The sequence below is a fragment of the Hippopotamus amphibius genome, chromosome 12 (assembly GCF_030028045.1).
Source record: "Hippopotamus amphibius kiboko isolate mHipAmp2 chromosome 12, mHipAmp2.hap2, whole genome shotgun sequence".
NCBI classification, from domain to species: domain Eukaryota; kingdom Metazoa; phylum Chordata; class Mammalia; order Artiodactyla; family Hippopotamidae; genus Hippopotamus; species Hippopotamus amphibius.
Genome location: NC_080197.1, coordinates 12,975,965 through 12,994,233, shown reverse-complemented (window position 1 = coordinate 12,994,233; position 18,269 = coordinate 12,975,965). Strand labels below are relative to the sequence as shown.

Here is an 18,269-nt window from a genome sequence, read left to right as displayed (position 1 = left end):
GCATACTTGACCAGCTCAGAACATTTCAGTGACTTTCCATTGGCCTGGGAATAAAATCCAGACCTTCCTCCATCTCTTCTCTGCCCTCACCCCCCACTTCCATCCTTCTCTTCCTCCCTCTCCAGGTCCTGCTGCCCTCCTCAAAGTTCCTAGCAAGCTCCTCCCTGCCTGGGATGCTCCTCGCCCAGGTTTCCATGTGAACAGCTCCTTCTCACGGGGCCCATCATTTAGTCACACACCCCCTGCTGGAGGTGCTGCCCCTTCCTGGTACCCTTGCTCCTGATCTCTGGTGTGGCTGAGACCCCAGGCTGCCCACCAATATCTGTTTCCCCTTATTCCTTATTAATAGGCCTTGATTTTAATCTTCAACATACCTAGCTAGGAAACTGCATTTCCCAGACTCTCTTGTAGCTACATGTGGGAGTGGTCCTCCCTTTAACCTTCACGATCCACCATCTGCCTAATTCTCCAGCCCAGGGAGCTGACCTGGATGGGCTGTATCCAAAGTGGCTTTATACTCTGGCTTTGGACTTGGTTTGGCTAATGAGGGGCCCTGGCAGGAGATCGGCAAAAGCAAGAACTGAGGTTGGGGTATGGATTCCTCCATCTTGCTCCCTGTGGTGTCAACAGAGGGTGACAGCTCCTACTGAATGGCCCTGTATCTTAAGGTTCTGGTATCCATTTGCTGCCCTTGCCCCCTTGGTCTTGGAGTGGGGATGACCCCACTGTTATGAACTAGCCTTGAGTGCTGCACTGTCACTAGTTGTTTCCCCACACTTGCTCACACCTGAGCAAAAATGTTAAACCCTCCCTGAATAACTAAAGTTTGAATGTGTCCTGTATTTCTTGCTGAGGTCATGTGGCTAATTAAATAAGTTCTGTCCGTGTTGTAGGTGATGTCTGGGATGAGGTTCTTAAAGGGAGCTGACTTAACTCAAAGGTCCATCCTTTCTACCCTTGTGTGTCCTCCACCTTGCTGCCTGGAATGTGGCTGTGATAGCTGGAGCCCCAGCAGCTATTCTGAACCATGAAGGTGACCTTAAGGAAGGATGCCACACAATAAGCATAGTAGATACAAAAGAAGAGAAGGAGCTTGAGTCCCTCATAACCATGAAGTCACCAGGATGGCCCTGAACTGCCAACTTCCAGACAATTTTATGTAAGAAGCAAAATTCTATCTTGTTTAAGCCACTGTTATTTTATATTTTCTTTTACATGCAGTCAAACCTAATCCTGATACACTTAGCTTTCAGAATGTAAGTGATCTCCTAAGTTGCTGAATCAAAAAAAAAAATCTTGGAGGAATGTGCTTGGCAGGTTGGACACCAGGGTGGGTCTAAATGAGCCTCTCTTCTTCCTGAGATAACCTGCAGCTACATGTTTTTCTAACTCCAGTGAGCAGCGGCAGGAATGTCAGGATTTGGTATCTCAGAGAGGCTGCATTGGAAGTTACCACCGATCTGGTGTCCGGAATCTGGGCTTCCAGCCATCTGGCCCCTGCAGAGCACCCAAGCCTGCAATTTAGAATTGATTTCTGGATATCCGTCTGTAGCACAGGGTGTGGTTTCCTTGTGTTCACAGATGGAAAGAGGCAAACAAGTGCCTGGCCAGGAGCCCTCTCAAGCCTCTCTCTCAAGAGCCAGCCTCTCCCACAAGACAGCCCTCCAGGCTGGAGGCCTGCCACTCTCAGGACCACAGGCCCCTCTGAGAATCTGGCGCAGGTCTCTGACCCAGGGAAGCACAAACAGGCATACGATGTGCATATCATTGCCACCCTCTTCCAATCGTGGCCCATCCAGGCCTGGGCCTCCCCCTAAACTCCTGACTCTGAAGACTGACTGCCTTGGACAGCTCCCCTGGGCTTTCCACCGGCATCTGCAACTTACCAGGTCCAGAACTGAGCTCCACACCACAGCTTTCCCCATCTCCGTAAACAACTCCCTGTAGCTGCTCAGACCAAAACCTTGGAGTTATTCTGGACTCTTCTCTCCCACTCCATATCAGATCCATTAGCACATCTTATCAATTCCACCCTCTCTAACTCTGGGCAGCATCTGACTGCTTTTCCCACTCTGGTCTGGACCACCATCATCTGGTTCTTGGACCATTGCTGTAGACCCCTCACTGCTCTATTACAGTCCTTTCACTCTATTCTCCATAAAATAGCCAAAGGGGTCATATTAACATCCTTTTCACTCTATTACATCCTTTCACTCTATTCTCCATAAAATAGCCAAAGGGGTCATATTAACACGTAAGTCAGATGATGTCAATGTCCATCATGCGTGTCTATCTCACTTAGAAAGCCACAGTCCTCCCCCTGGTGCAAAGACCCTGCACGATCTGCCCTGCCACCACCATCCCATTGCCTCTCAGACCTCACCTCTTCCTGTCTCTTTCGTTCACACTGCTCTGCCATTGTGGCCATCTGCTGCTCTGTGAGCCTGTTGGGACTGATTCTGCCTCAGGGCCTTTGTACCCACTGTTCCCTTTGCCTGGAATGCTCTTCCTGGGGGAATCCCCTTGACTCATTCCCTTACCTTCTTTGCCCAAATGTCCCTTTCTCAGTGAGGCTGCCCTAGATAAAATCACAACTCTCCCTTTCCCCTCCCCAACTTGCTGACTTCCCTTCCTTGCTTTTTTCTCCTCACTACTTTTCACTATCTTATGTATTACATACTTTATATATCTTTTAAGTTAACTCTTGGTCTAGAATGTTAGCTCCCTAAGAGCAGAGATTTTGCCTGTTTTGTTTGCTATTGGATCCTGCTTGGCACATTGCAGGTGCTCAATACGTATCTGATGAATGACTGAGTCTGGTCCACCCTTTGGGTACCTTGCTTCAGAGGCAGCCCTATGAAGGTACCGTGGGCATCACCTGGATCTGACAGCACACCAGCCATTCTGCCCTCTTCTGGCACTAGCTCTTGAATTTTATTTTAGGGAATCACCCCTACCTCCCTCTCCCAGTCCTCATGGTTCATGTAGGGGTTGGCCCCATCGCTGACTCCAGGATATTAAGTCCTCACAAGAAGGTTAGGTTCATAGATAACCTTCCGACATTCTATAGATGAGCAAACTGAAGCACAGAGAGGTCAAGTAACTTTCCCAAGGCCACACAGTCAGCAGCAAAATGAGGGTTTGAACTCAGCTGTTTTGCTAGAGAGTTCTCATCTTTACATCTCTATTGGGAGTATTTTCATGGAAAGATGTTCTGAGAGGCAAAGAATTCTTCTGAACTATGAACATTTGATCCACAGTTCATGCAGTCATGAGTGGCACACCTGAAATCCAGCAAACCAAGGGGGTCTCTAAAACACACCTTGTTTCTACCTGGTGTGGACTCCCAAGAAAATGGGCAGTGAAGAATCAATGCCTGATATTCTGGGGTTTGGGGTCTGACGGTCTCCTTAACCATCAGACACAAGAGTTACTGCCAGACGGTGCCCATACAGATGTGGCCCCCAACATTCAAAGTCCGTGACTCAGATTCAAGAAAGTCCTTCCCTTTTCCAGTTACCATCCCACTGATTAGGTCAAAGAGAAAGCCTCAGGGAGGGGCTGCTTCACCTTTAAGGCCTCTCTCAAAACTGCCCATATCCTTTTACAGCAAAGCCACTCCGGCCTTGGCCTCATGGGAGGCAGCATCTTGCTAAAATGTAAAAATGCTGCAGTTCTCATTAGACTTGGTTTTGCAGTGACCTTTTACTGCAGGCAATGGATACTAGTTTTTTGTTTACAGTCATAATTAAAGCTTCCTTTTAAAATAATACCTAAGCTTCAAAAGGTAAGTCCAGTTCAAGTAATAGAACAGACGGCCCTGGGAAGTCAAAATATTTTCTTGCTCCACGCAAGGACTGTGTCCAACTCATCTTGGTGTCTCAGAGCCTGTCCCAGCCCTGGAGGCTCACCAAGGGTTTGTCTGGATTGAATTAAACTAGCAAACCCTGGCGGAGTCTACCGGTTTCAAGGCCTATTTGAAGGACACATGCAAATGAGACCTTGGCTTCCGTATGCTTGTCCCTCTTCTACTCTCCTGATGAAGAGGGTGGCCAAGACCTTGCTGGTCTCCAAGGGTCATCTTTGAATTGAGATTTTCCCAATCGCTCTGAAAAATATATTGATAATGGAGGCCACTTAATAACTAGTATGCCCTGGAACCTGTTCCTCTGGGCACTGGACATTTCCAAATGACAACTCAGGGAGGCATGTCAAATGCACATAGGGAAAGGAAAAAGAAAAGATTCCGCACCCCCGCACAATTAGGAGATAGGAAGAGCCCCTTTCCTGTGCTGTGTCCCATTCCAGCTCTCTCATCCAGACCCTAATTAGGATGGACGGCTGTTCTCCGCCCCGGGACTGGAAGAAAGCCTGGAATTATCTTAGTCAAGAAGCCTCCAGCCCAGAGAACCATCAGAACTGCCGCCTGGATGAGCAGAAAATAGCAGATGATAAATTTTTTAGGACCACCCTCTGTGTGGCAGTTGTTGCCGACTGTGAGATAATGTGCTTGGCCTTTTGGGGAACATGCATTATTGATCTGGGTCTGTCTAGTGGTTTATAAAAAGGCCACCTTCCCCACACTACCACCTTGCCATCATCCCTCACCTCCTGAAAGAAGCACGGCCTCCTCCCAACGCTATTGGAGGGACTGGCTCCTTTGCAGAAGGGAAGACTTGCAGGCACCGATCGTGCAAGTGAGTGCTGCGGGGGGAAACTGACAGATGCCACTGAACATGAGGGCTCCAAACCCACTGCATCCACTTCCCGGAATTTATCTTTCAGAAATCCTCGCTCGCCTATGCAAAGACGCACGTTTAAAGACATTCTCAGCAACGGTATGGGTAACAGTGAAAACTGCTAACAAACACACTCCCAATCTGAAAACAACTCAATAGCCACCCCAGGAGACTGGTTAAGTAGAGGAGTGGTTAAGATCATGGGCTCTGGGTTCAAATCTTATTTAGCCACGTTCTAGCTGTGTGACCTTGCACGAGTGACTTCATTTCTCTGGGCCTCAGTCTTTCCATCTAAAATGAAGAGGATGGATCTAGGTGTTATAAGTTAGCCCTGGTTTTCTCTGCTTTCCTCTCTCCCATGTCCTCATCACACCCGGAGCCCCTTTCCTTATATTTGCAGATGCCTTTGGCTTTATTAGAGAGTCACAGGTGTAAACTTACAATCAGATTCTGATGTGAGGCTTAGTTAGATCACAAAACTGCAGCAAAAATGCGGTGCTCCTAAGAGCGGGTGTTCAATCATTCATCTTGGTTCAGGCCAAAAATCTAGGAGTTACCATTGATGCTCCTTCTTTCTTCGACCTCCCACCCCATCCAACCCATTCATGCATGTTTTCCGGCTTCCACTGTTCCTGCCCTGGTCCATGCTTCCATCTTCGCCTGCCCCATTACAGTCCTGCCCTAATGTCATCTAATTTCAGCATAACAGCCAGAGGGATCCTACTGGAACCTAAGTCAGGTCACAGCCCTCCCTTGCTCAAGGCCCACTCACTCATGTCTGTTTCACTAAGAATAAAACTCAAAATCACCATAGTCACAAGGCCTTGCACGACCTGGCCTCATCTCTCTCCACTTATACCCCGGCTCCCTCCGCCCCGGCTCACAGGTGTTCTTTCCATCCTGAGCCACCAAACTCATTTCTAACTGGCTCTGCCTTTCCTGTTCCCTCCAGCTGCAGGGATCCTTCCCTATCCTCCAGCTCCCAGCACAGTGCACTGCACAGAGGAGACGCTTCATCAACAGCTGTGGGATGCACAGATCAGTGTCCGGGGAGTCCCACGCGTAACTATGATGGAAACAGCTTGAGGGGCCCCCTGAGGCAAGACCAAGGTGCCCTGAAGTCAGGTGCTGCCTGCCAGTGCTCTTTGCAAAATTCTGCCAGAAACAAAACTCATGGTCCTATGGCCACATTCTGCAGGCTCCCCATGGTTATCAAATGCAGCTCCTTCTAAATGCTGCTGGGGAGATAGGTATTGTATGCGTCAAACTGTCAATAAAAGCCCTGGGCTTTGACTGCTTCCTGGCTGGAAATTCTTTTCGCACTGATAACCTCCCTGAGAAACATCTATACTTGTGATCATTAATACAAATCCTTATAAGGAATGGCTTAGATGCATATAAATCACCTTTTCTTGGTGCTTAAAAGACTGATTCATATTTTTAATAACGGATCCAAAAAGGGTGCAGATTTGCAGTTGGATCTTCACCACAATCTTATGTTTGGCTGCAAAGGCTTTCCCAATAAACCTTTACATTTGTTGTCACCAGGACTTCCCTGGTGGCGCAGTGGTGAAGAATCTGCCCACCAATGCAGGGGACACGGGTTCGATGCCTGGTCTGGGAAGATCCCACGTGCAGCGGAGCAACCAAGCCCATGTGCGCCACAACTACTGAGCCTGTGCCCTAGAGCCCGCGAGACACAACTACTGAGCCTGAGTGCCACAACTACTGAAGCCCGCATGCCTAGAGCCCGTGCTCCACAAGAGAAGCCACCACAATGAGAAGCCACCACAATAAGGAGCCCGCTCATTGCAACAAAGAGTAGCTCCCACTTGCCAAAACTAGAGAAAGCAAGTGCACAGCAATGAAGATCCAAACCAGCTAAATAAATAATAAATAATAAGTAAATCTTTAAAAAAAACAGACATGTTGTCACCAACAATATTCAGTTTTCCTTTGATAGTAGACAGAGGCTAAAGGCCCACCCCTCACCTGGTGAACTATTGGCACTCCCTACCACAACCCATGAGAGACTCCAAGATTGGGATCCCTTCCTTCTCTCCATGGTCATGTTATGACCCTTCCTCAGGCTCCAGCCACATCTGTCTCCTTGGTCCTGCCTCAGGGCCTTTGCACATGCTGCTGCCTCTGCTTGGAAGGCTTTTCCCCAGATCTTCACAATACACCGTAGTATTGTCTACCCTGTCTATCATCATCACTGATGGTGCAAAGGGAAATCTAATTTATAGGAGAAGAAAAATGCACAGGGGCTTGTATGTTGTCCAGTACAGTAGCCACAAATGACCACTGAGCACTTGAAAGGTGGCTGGTCCTGAGATGTCCTCTAAGTGTAAAGTACATGCCAGATTTCAAAAGCAATATAAAAAATGTAAACTATATCACTAATGATTTTTTATATTGAGCACATGTTAAGATGATAATAATTTGGATATACTGGGTTCAGCAAAATATATCTTTAAAATTAACTTCCCCCATTTATTTTTACTTTTTTAAAGAAGTGTAGCCACTAGGAAATTTAGAATTTCTTATGTAATTTGCCTTTGTGGCTCTCCTGCTAAATCTCTAGGACAGTGCTGTGTAGGGTTTAATGTGGAGAAATGGAACTGGTAAAATCAGTGAACTCAAAGGGGGAGAAGATACAAGAAAAGAAGAAAGAAGGGTGACACTGTGAGAGACCCCCAAAGGTGAGCTGGAAATACAGGTGGAGTTTGACCCTGGGGAACACAAGGTCCAGTTCAGACTGACTCTGGGGGCCTTACTCCTGGTGGCCTCACTTATGGGGACTTCACATGCCAATGAAAATGTGGTGAGAAATGCCTCATGCAAATGAAGACAGCCAGCTGGGTGGAGAGCCCAGGGTCTTGCTTAGAAGGGAGGGGGAGGAGTCCAGGATGGTTTACACAGTGAAGCAGCGACACAGTCCAGCAAGGGGATAAAGGGAGGGTGCCCTTGTCCTGCCTGCCATCAGTGTAAATGAACTACATCTTGGCAAGGGCACCTGTCCTCACCCACTCTACCTGGAGCCCACAGCACTGTGAGGGGAAGCAGCTCAGGGCGAGAGGTGGCCGCCCTCACCCTTCTGAGACACCATCTCTGTGAACTGAGTCGGGTCATCAGCAATAGAGCCCACCCTCCCTGCCCCTAGATGCCACTAAGAAAGGCTGAGCCCACCCAAAGCTGTTAGGATTGATGGAGCAGGGATACACATACACATATACATAAAACACCCCCCCCCCCCACCCCTACCCCAGGCTGGCTCCTTCCTTCTGTTCAGTGTCAGCTCAAATATCACCTCCTCTGAGAGGCCCTCCCTGATTACCAATCCAAAGTAGCTCTGACCACCACCCCCATCCAGCACCCTCCAGAGCATTTCTCCCTTCTTGAAATTATCTTCCATGTGAACTAGCAATGATCCTCATAATCTGTCTCCTCATTCCATGAGAGTAGAGACTGTGCGTTCCTGACTCATTACTGAAGTTCCAGGCCCTAGAATATTGCCTGGAATATAGTAGGTTCTCAACAGAAATTGGATGAAAATAATGAATTGCTCCTACCATCCCTCCTCCTGAAGACTTTGGAGGCATCTAGGAATGGCTCTGCATTAGGGAAAGGTTGGAGACCCCTAACCTTGAGGACCTGGCTGTGCATCCACGTGTGTGGGGCCACCCCTGGGACTTGGTTCAGTCCATTAGACGTGAACTCTGCCAGGTCTACCTGAGTGTCCTGCATCAGGAGCCTGAGACCCAGCACGGTGAGCCTGGTAGATGCCGCCTGCCAGCAGTCGGGGTGCTTACCGAGCTCCACGTCCTGGTCGTCTGTCAGCACCAGGATGATGTTGGGACGGATGTTTCTGCGGTCCCTCTGAAACCTGCCTTTCAGGCGGTGATGGGACAGGAACGCCGCACTTCCATCCAGGAGAGAGAAGACAGTTGCAGAGAGCAAGCAAAGCAGGATGCCGGGGGGTGCCATTCTACGTTTCCGCTGACTCCCGGCTTCTGGCAGGATGCAGGAGTCTGGAGCTGTGTTTTGTCGGTTTCTCTTCCCTCTCTACTCACGGATCTAAAGTAAGAGGAAAAGAATCTGGTCAATCTTTTGGTAAAGGCTGCCCTATCGCTCAGGCTTGCATAATGATTGCTACGATGGCTTCTAGCAGGGACAGAGTTTCTTTGATTGGGGAAGGCTACAGCAGAGCAAAAACCCAATTAGTCTAAAGTTACAAGAAAAGTGTTTGCAACTGGCTCACAGAAGAGGCTGGCAGGAAAGCCTCTGGAGACCACTTCTGCAGACAGAATTCCGCCCCTGGACCAGAGATCCTCTGGATGTGTTGGTGGCAGCCCAAGTCCCAAGTCAGGTAGTCAGCCTGCCTCTGAACCATCCAACCGATGCAACAGATATATCACCTCCTGGTGAAAGGAAAGGAAAAAGCCTAATCTGGGGGAGCAGACACTTCTGGTCCTCTCTTCTCTGCCAGCACCATGGAGGATGCAGAGGTGAGCAGATGCAGCCCCAGCTCTCAGGTGGCATGTGATTCAGGGAGGGGTCTGGACGAGCCGGGCTGATGCTTTGGGCTGGACGACTCCGTGTTTTAGTCCTGGCTCCGTCACTCACCAGCTGCGTCTCCCCATCAGTGAGCCAGAGAGGAACCTCAGTTTCCCCATGAATAAAACTGGGAGACATGACTGTTATAAGAACTCAATCCAACAGGGATGTTTGCAAAGGCCCCCATCCTGGCCAACAGATCCTGTAACTGGGTAAGTTATTCATACCGGTTTTAAGTTGCAAAATAAACAAAATGACAACAGAGAAAACTGAGAGCTAACAAGCTGGGGGAGAAGAACTGTCACATTCCACTGCAACCCTGGTTGTATGTTTGGATTTGAATTTTAGACCCTGGGTCAGATGAGGTCAAAAGCAAAGGTCAGGGAGGGGAGGCAGGCCGGCCAATCTTGACTCAGGTGGGTCTCAGATCTCACTCTGCTCTTTGCTCTCTGTGGTCACTTTTCTACTTCTTGAGGAAATGAGCCTTCAAGTCCTGTACAGATATAGACTTACGGTCTCATTTATTTAAAGTGAGAAAAAGAGTGAGCAAGCAGACGTGTTGGGAGGAAACCAAGTTCACTGGAGTCGGGCTGAGTCACCATCCCTGTGACCTTGAAGGACTCCATCTGCCCCTGCTGTTGTGGGAAACCCCGCCCCACCTCAAGCCATGGCTCAGGGGACTGACCAAGGACCCCGGGTTCCTCAGAGGGGGATGTGCTGCCTGTATCATGTCTCCCGACGGCAGCACTAGCTGCCTAAGGGGTCTCTCTACTTCCTCCCCAACCCCCTGTCCCCACCCTCCATGTTCCCCCCAACCCCCCCCCCCCCCCCCCCACCTGGGGCAGCCTGCAGGATCTTTCTAAAATTCAAATCCAAACATACAACTCACAGGGGCTGAACCAGGCAAGATCAGGGAGGCACTCAGGGAACAGGTTTGAAGGGACACCCACTCCAGGTGGACAGGTGCAAGGCGCTCAGCTCACCTTAGTCCCAGCCCTGTCACTCACCTGCTCAGACCCTCCCCTGACTTTGCACAGACTGGGGTACAAAATGCAGACTCCCCACCAAGCCCTACAGGGTGGGCGTGATCCTGCCCCTGCCCACCTCTTCCCATCCTCTCAATTGCTCTCAGGCCCATGGCTTCTTTCTGTCACTTAGACAAGTCAAGCTTGTTCCTGCCCCAGGGCCTTTGCACTTGCTCTTCCTTAAACCTGAAAGAATGTTTCCCCAGATTTTGTTTGATGGGCTCATTCTCCTCTGTCAAGTCTTGGCACAAATGTCAGAGGCCTGCCCTGACTGCCCTATCTGAGGTGGTACCCCCACCCCAGGCACTCTCTGTATTTTATAACCTGTTTTATTTCCCTCACAGTCCCTCTACACCTGCAACCATTGCCCAGTTCTTCCCACGGGAGGGTCAGCTCCACCAGGGCAGGAAGTGGACCTGTGTTACTCACAGCTTGGTCCCCAGGACCTTGTACAGTGTCTGGCACAGAGTCAGTGCTAAATATATATTCAGCTAAATAAAGGAGTAGAGATTTTGGTGGGGTTCTCTTGAGTTCTGCACAGTGAAGGAAGGCTGAGCACAGAGAGTGAGCTGCACTCGGGGCTTCCCTCCCCAGGGGCCTCCGTCAGGACATCTGTGCAGAGAGACGAGATGAGGGTCACATTATTGAGGAGCTGCCCTGGGAGCTGTGAGTTTCATGGGACCGGCGGACAAGCATCGATGTCCACCTCCATCTCATCTGCTAAAGCCCACATCTCGCAACAGCCAGGGTGGCTGCAGCGACGTGTACTGGGTACCTGCTTTGTGCCATATTATACGATACTTAATTCATGGACTTTAAAGGTACTTGCTGGGTGACCCTACGCAAATAACTTAACCCTCTACGCTTCAGTTTCTCCATCTACAAAATGGGTGTGAAGGATTAAATGAGTTCATGCAGGATGCTGGGACCAGAGCCTGGCACGTGGCGTGCACTGACGGCAGTACATCATTCACAGTGAAAACCATTATTAGATTATTATCACCACCAGTGCAGCTGGTCCTGCATCAGACACCCCACAGCATCTCCCTCAACCTCCCCAACATCCCTCTCACACAAGTACCACTATTATCCCCATTTTACAGTTGAGGACAACTGAGGCATAGTCACTGTCCTAAGGTCACCTGGAGAGAAAAGAGCAGGGACAGGCTTTGATCTCTGTTCTCCCTGACAGCTCAGCTGGGGCCTCTCACCACTGAACTCACATTTCCCAGCTTCTCATATTCAGGGGCCACAGCCCCAGTCCCTGCCAGCTCTGTACAGCCCTTCCGCTACCATTTGGTTCACAGGTTCCTTTAAGTGGCCTCATTTAAAAATAAAGACAAATATACAGTTTTGAAAAAGAAAACTTTCTATCCAAGAATAAATGGAAAAGCAGCATCCCTTCCTTGTAGAACGAATCACACAAAGTCAAAGAGAGTAGAAACCGTGTTACTCCATCCGTCTACGAGCTTCTAGTTCACATTTCAGGCTCTAAGCTGAGCCCTGGGCTGGCAGCTCTCACACTTGCACTGTCTCTCGTTTAAGGGAAATTAGCAGGTGCTGAAAGGCAACGAAGCACATTAGCACCATCCGGAGACTTTCTTCTGGAGGTAATGGGAGGCTTGAGAGGGTTGAAAAGGAGACATGCTGTAGACTCTAATGGGTCCCTGAATTAACCCCAAATCATGGGGGGGTCCTCGAATTGTGCTGTTTATCAGCCCAAGTCTCCCCGCTCTGGAAACACACCAGGAGGCTTTGTGCTTTGCGTCTGAAACTGTGAGCTTGACTGACATGCCACCCAGCCCACTAAAATGGACATTCCTAACACAAACTTCCCCATTGAAAAATTGGCAGAAGACATAAACAGACATTTCTCCAAAGAAGACATACAGAAGGCCAAGAGACACATGAAAAGATGCTCAGCATCACTAATTCTTAGAGAACTGCAAATCAAAATCAAATGAGGCATCACTTCACACCAGTCAGAATGGCCATCATTAAAAGTCTACAAGTAACAAATGCTGGAGAGGGTGTGGAGAAAAGAGAACCCTCTTACACTGTTGGTGGGAATGTAAATTGGTGCGGCCATTGTGGGAAACAGTATGGAGGTTCCTTAAAATAGAGCTACCATATGACCCAGCAATCCCACTCCTGGGCATATACGTGGAAAAAATGAAAACTCTAACTCAAAAAGATACATGGACCCCAATGTTCACAGCAGCAGTATTTACAATAGCCAAGACACGGAAACAACCTAAATGTCCTTCGACAGATGAATAGATAAAAAGGATGTGGGATATATTATACAATGGAATACTACTCAGCCATAAAAAAGAATGAAATATTGACATTTGCAGCAACATGGATGGACGTAAAGATTGTCATACCAAGTGAAGTAAGTCAGACAAAGATAAATATCATATGATATCATTTATATGTGGAATCCAAAAAACCAAAGCCAATGAACTTACTTACAAAACAGAAATAGACTCACAGACATAGAAAGAAAACTCATGGTTACCCCAGGGGGATGGGGAGGGGCAAGGGATAAATAAGGAGTATGGAATTAACAGCTATACACCACTATATATAAATTAGGTAAACGACAAGGATTTATTGCATAGCACAGGGAACCACATTCAATATCTTGTTTTAACTTATAATGGAAAAGAATCTGAAGTTGTACACCTGATACTAACACAATATTGTAAACCAACTACAGTTAAATAAAAAAAAAAAAGCACATTCATGTTCCTTCAGATAGACATCGAGTGATAGAATAATAGAGAATTTCCAAGGGATGCCCTACAAACAGCAACTCTCTCATACCAGCAATAACAGCAAATGCTTATCGAGGGTTTGGAACACTCCAGTCCCTGCTCTAAGCATTTTATGTATTGATATATCCACTTGTCTAATCTGCATAGCCGCCCACCGATATTATACCCATTTTACAGATGAGGAAGCTGAGGCACAGAGAATGAAAAGCACTTTCCCATGATCACATGGTCAAACTAAAGGGCAGAGACTGGGTTCAAACCAGTCAGCTTGAGTCAGCTGCTCAACCAGAACCTCCTGGAAGCAGATCTCCAGGTAAGTTCTGAAGAGTCTCCCAAACTCGGTTTCCTCACTTGCCTCTGAAACAGCAGGCGGCCAGGTGCCCTCGGAGGGCTTTCTGGCTCTGGGCCTGTGATGCGGAGGTACAGGGGGCTGGGCCAGATGATGGGTGGAGCTGGGGGATGGGCTCGACTGGACTCTCCCTGGCACCCACGTTGGTCTTCTTAGCATTACTCCCTCCACTCCCAGGCAGCTACAACCTTCCAGCCAGGATGCTGCTCCTCTGGATGGAAGTCAAAGCTCTGCGACCAGCGACCGGAGAATAACAGGAGCTAATTATTTCATCAGATCAAGTCATCGGGAGGTCGATTTTTGATGAATTCCCCCAGCTCCCACTTCCCCTGGCCTTGTGCCAGCCTCTCTCTGGATGCTGAAGAAATCAGTTAAAAATGACACAAGGGATTCTGCCTCCATTCTCCTCCTTCTTAGTAAAGATTCAAAGTGGCTGAACCGAGAGAGTATCTGGTGAATCCAAGCAGTGCTAGCTGAGCGATGCTCTGTCCTTCCCGCGGACACCACCACTTTTCCCCACCAGCTCGATGAAAGGTCCATCCCGCTCTTTCTCTTCATCCTGTGTCTTTCTCACAAACCTTGGCAAAGCCTTCCTAGCCCAGGAAGACATCAGTGGAAACGCCTAGTGTCCTGAGTGTTCAGAAACATCACTCCTGCTTCTGATTTATCTGATCTGCAGAGAGGAGCAGGTCTCAGGCTGATTGCACACCACAGCTTCGGGGAAATGTCTGGGAACTCACGCAGGCCTGTCCAGAGAGTTCCAGATGGCTGTTTTCCTCTGAGGAGCCCCAAATCCAACAAGGGTAGCTGAGAGGAGTTTGGGAGTGATCAGGCAGCCCAGGGAGAGAGAGTGGGAGAGGAAGAGGCAGAACAAGGTGTTGATCATACGGGAGAAGTTCCCTGGGAGGCGAGGAGAAAGGAAATTGTGGTGTGTGAAGATGCCCTGTACTGGGGCCAGAGCCCCTGCACCAGACCTTGGGACCTTCCTAGGCGGTCCAGAGAGCCGAACCACTTATGGCTTCATTTACTTTACAAATATGTATTTAGGGCCTATGATATCATAAGGTTAGGTGGTAGGATAATCCTGCCTGGATTATAACAGCCTCCTAATTGATTTCTCTGCTTTCACCCTCACCTCCTTCTATCAAGCAAGCAGACGGATCCTGTTACAACAAAAGTAAGAGTCTGTCTTCCTCTACTGGAAAGTCCCCAAGGGGTCCCACCTCACACCGAATAAAACATCCAAACCCTCCAAAGAGCCTATAAGACCCTACGCAGTGTGCCCACTCCCCCCTGACCTCATCACATTCCGCTTTCCCTCCTGCCCACTTGGCTCTGGCCACATGGTGTCTGTGCTGCGCCTTGCACATGCCGGGCATGTCCCTACCCCAGGGCCTTTGCACATGCTGTTCCCTCTGCCTGGAGCCTTCATCAGCTCTCTTCATGGCCCTTTCCTCACCTCCTTCAGGTCTTTGCTCAAATTTCACCTTTGTAGGTTAAAATAGAAACCTCTTTCCTCCCCAGTAGCACCTAGCACCCCTAACAGCTAGATATCTCTACTTATTTCTTTGTTGGTCTCCCCCACTAGAAAGTCAGTTCCCTGAGGGTATGGATTTTTGTCAGCTTTGTTCACATCTGTATCCCAACACCTAAAACAGTGCCTGGGACATAGCAGTCATTGAAGATACTACTGACTTGGCAAAGAACAGTCTCCCTCCTGCTAACTGTATTCCAGCTGTGCTGGGGGGCACTGACCACTCCCTTATTCTGCTTATGTGCAGTTTGAGTGTAGGATAGAACATGTGACCCGAATGGAGCCCATCAGCACATCCCATCTCTCTAGCTCCAGTCACTGGCCCAGAGACAGACATGTGACCCAAGCCTGGCCAATGAGAGAGAAATAAGAAACAGTAGCGTGGGTACTGGGAAGGCGTAAGCCCAGCCCAGCGACCAGTTGGCTCCTGAGAGAGGATACCCCTGACACTGGACTGAACCAAGTTCCACCTTGTAGCCAGTTACAGACTCAAACAAGTGCCCTTTGTTGCTGAGGCTAATCTGAACTGGGGCTGTCAACTGCAACAGGAAATGCCCAGACCAACACAGTAAATACCCTAAAAGAGTAACGAGGAAGAATTAACTAAAATTTATATGATGTGCTTATCACGGACCCTGGCCAATTCCAAGCACTTCTCTGGGGTCAACGCAGGTCACCCTTACAGCAACCTTATGAGTTAGGAAGCTGAGGCATGGAGAGGCTCAAGAACTTCCCCAAGGCTGCACGGCTTGTTGCTGAATATGGTCCCTTGGAGGGACCATCTCAGTGGGCTCTGTGCCCTCTGGCTCCTAGGCTGGGTTTGGCTAAATTAGGAGACACTGCCCAAGGAAGGGAGGATGGGAGGAGAGAGACGCCTGGGTACTTTCCAGGTGCCTTCCCTGCCCAGTTGCTAGGAACCAATCATATCCCTCTATTGCTCTACTCAAGGCCACAGCTCCTGTGGATGGCACCTGCCAGGTTCCAGCAAGTGCTCCCCACTGTCCTCAGCCCCAGGGGTCTGTATTATTCACTTTCTTACACTCTGTTCACATCGTTGTTGGAGGCACCATCTGTTTCCTACGGGGCCCCTGTGCTGGTAAAGCAAGCAGATAGCATGACCGAGATTTGCACCCAGATATTCTGACCCCAGAGTCCTCTCTTGACTCCTATGCTAACTTGGAAACTGACAAATGATACAAGAGGCTGAGGTGAAGTGTGTTGTACAAACAGGAAGAAAAAGGGGGAACTGCTGGTCTGCGGGCAGTCAGGGAGGGCTGTGTGGAGGAGTCCTTACAGAGAAAAGTTTGAGAAGCCTAAGAGGAACAAAGTTCTGAAGAAGCCACATTTGAGAAGGCTCTGAAGAAGGCATGGAGGACAGGTGCCTCCGGGGGGTGGGGGTGGGGGGAATAGCTGCAGCAAGTAGCAGGCAGAGTGGGGGGAGTGGAGATGTGCGGTCCTGAAACTCACGAGCCTAGCAGCCCTCTAGACAGAGGATGACACATGCACATCTGTTAAACCTTCCACTCCCCTGCTTTACTTCTTCTTCCTCCCCTTACACGTCTTCCTGGCCACAGGCTTTTGCCAGCCTTCTCTCCTTGTCTCCAAGGCTGTCAAAGAAAGGACAGGAGCTCCTGTAACCTACAATCCACAGACTCTCCCTGTCTCCCCTACCTAAGTCCAAGGACATCCGGTGGCTCTCTGTGCCTGTTCTTGGAATTTCAGCTGGAGGCAGAGAACCAAGCCAGCAGGACAGGGGACAAAAGAAGGGTGATTAGAGGTTGAAGAGAAAGACCACGTTTGAAGACAAGGCCTCAGGATCTGGAAAGGAAATTAGGGCATAAAGAGAAGAGCTTAAGAATCTAGTTGCCTGCGTAACTATTCATGTGACGAGAAATTCTCAAAGGCCTGACATGTGCCAGGCTTAGTTTTTGGCACTGCAGATAAAACAGTGAAAAAAAAAAAAAGTACCTGCCCTCATAGAGCTGACATTTTAAGGAGTCAACATGTAAGAAGCTGGAGTTGAAAGACTCCAGCTAAGGGTGAGAAGGGTCAGAAAACAGGATTGGAAAAAATGTAAACCACAGGTGAACTCTTAGAATGGGGTCAAGGATTACAGCTGGAGCTCAAAGAAAATTTAGAAAGGATATATTTGAAGTCTTGGGAAGCTGAGCATCGTGTTTTACACGTCAAGTGAGCGGCCACAGAATTCACACTCTCAAATACCTGAGCATCTGCTATGTGCCGGGTACCGAATCGTGATCAGTAAAAAACACAGCTAAACAAAACAGACACAAATCCCTATTCTCATGGAGCTGACAGAGTGGAGAAAGGTAAACAGGCAGACTGCTAAGTGCTGGGGGGAAATGCAGCAGGAAACAGGCTGGAGAAGGGGTGGTGATGGGAGCTACAGCCAGAAAGCCTGGGTTCGAGTCTCAGCTCCATTACTTACTAGTTTGTGGGCAAGTAATCTAAACTCTTGTGGCCTCAGGGTCTTTATCTGTGAAATGGGGGATCAGTAATAGCACTTACAGAGTTGCGAGGATGAAATGGCTTAAGGCCTGTGAAGTCTGCAGAACACAGCTGTATACAGTATGCACCTGATAAATGTTGGCTAGTGTTATTTGTTGGGGTTGGGCCACCCTCCTTTCTATAACAGCACTCAGTTTTCATTTGGGGGTCCTCTTCTCCCAATTATTGGTCCATAAGGTTCAAATTGGGCCCTGGCTTCAGAGCTCCAAGACTGGGCCACGGCATCTAGACCTCAGCCAATCAGAGCCTTCCGATCCCCCTGCCTCAGTGACTGGCCAATCAGGGTAATCCAGGCCCTTTGGTCCGACTAGGAAGAGGCACCTCCTCTTTCCAGCTGGCTAACTCAGTCCATGTCAGTGCACCATGAGGATGGGGGGAAGACTCTGATGCCATCTTGCCTCATGCAGAGTTGGAATGAAGCCAACACACAGAAGAGAATAAAGCTTCGAGATGGAATGTACTTGGGTTTTGCCGACATTCGAGACCAGGATCCAGCTAAACCTGAAGGAGGAAGATTTACTTCTGGGTTCTTTGCTTCAGGTACCTGTAGATCCTTCTACGTCCTTCAACGGCTTTGAGATATTTCCTTCCAGGTCCACTTTCTCACACTTGGACTCTTTAAGGACATGAATCAAATTCTCTTTTTCTCTTAGGTCACTTGGAGTTGCTTTCTCTGTCACTTGCAACCATGTGAGCCCAAGTGGTAGAGCAAGCTGGGGGGAAGGGTGTTGACTCAGGTGGCTTCCCAGACAC

The 18,269-nt window shown here is 48.9% G+C and overlaps 1 protein-coding gene across 6 annotated transcripts in view; it reads right to left on the bottom strand.

Moving 5' to 3' along the window:
• Positions 1–18,269, bottom strand: part of SULF2 (sulfatase 2) — a 149,615-nt gene that overhangs the window by 105,639 nt on the left and 25,707 nt on the right. For all 6 annotated transcript variants that reach the window (XM_057703030.1, XM_057703029.1, XM_057703031.1 and 3 more), the window contains one exon: positions 8,555–8,819. In XM_057703030.1, the coding sequence (XP_057559013.1) occupies positions 8,555–8,729 (175 nt within the window). In that variant the 5' untranslated portion in view covers positions 8,730–8,819. The remainder of the gene's footprint in view (positions 1–8,554; positions 8,820–18,269) is intronic.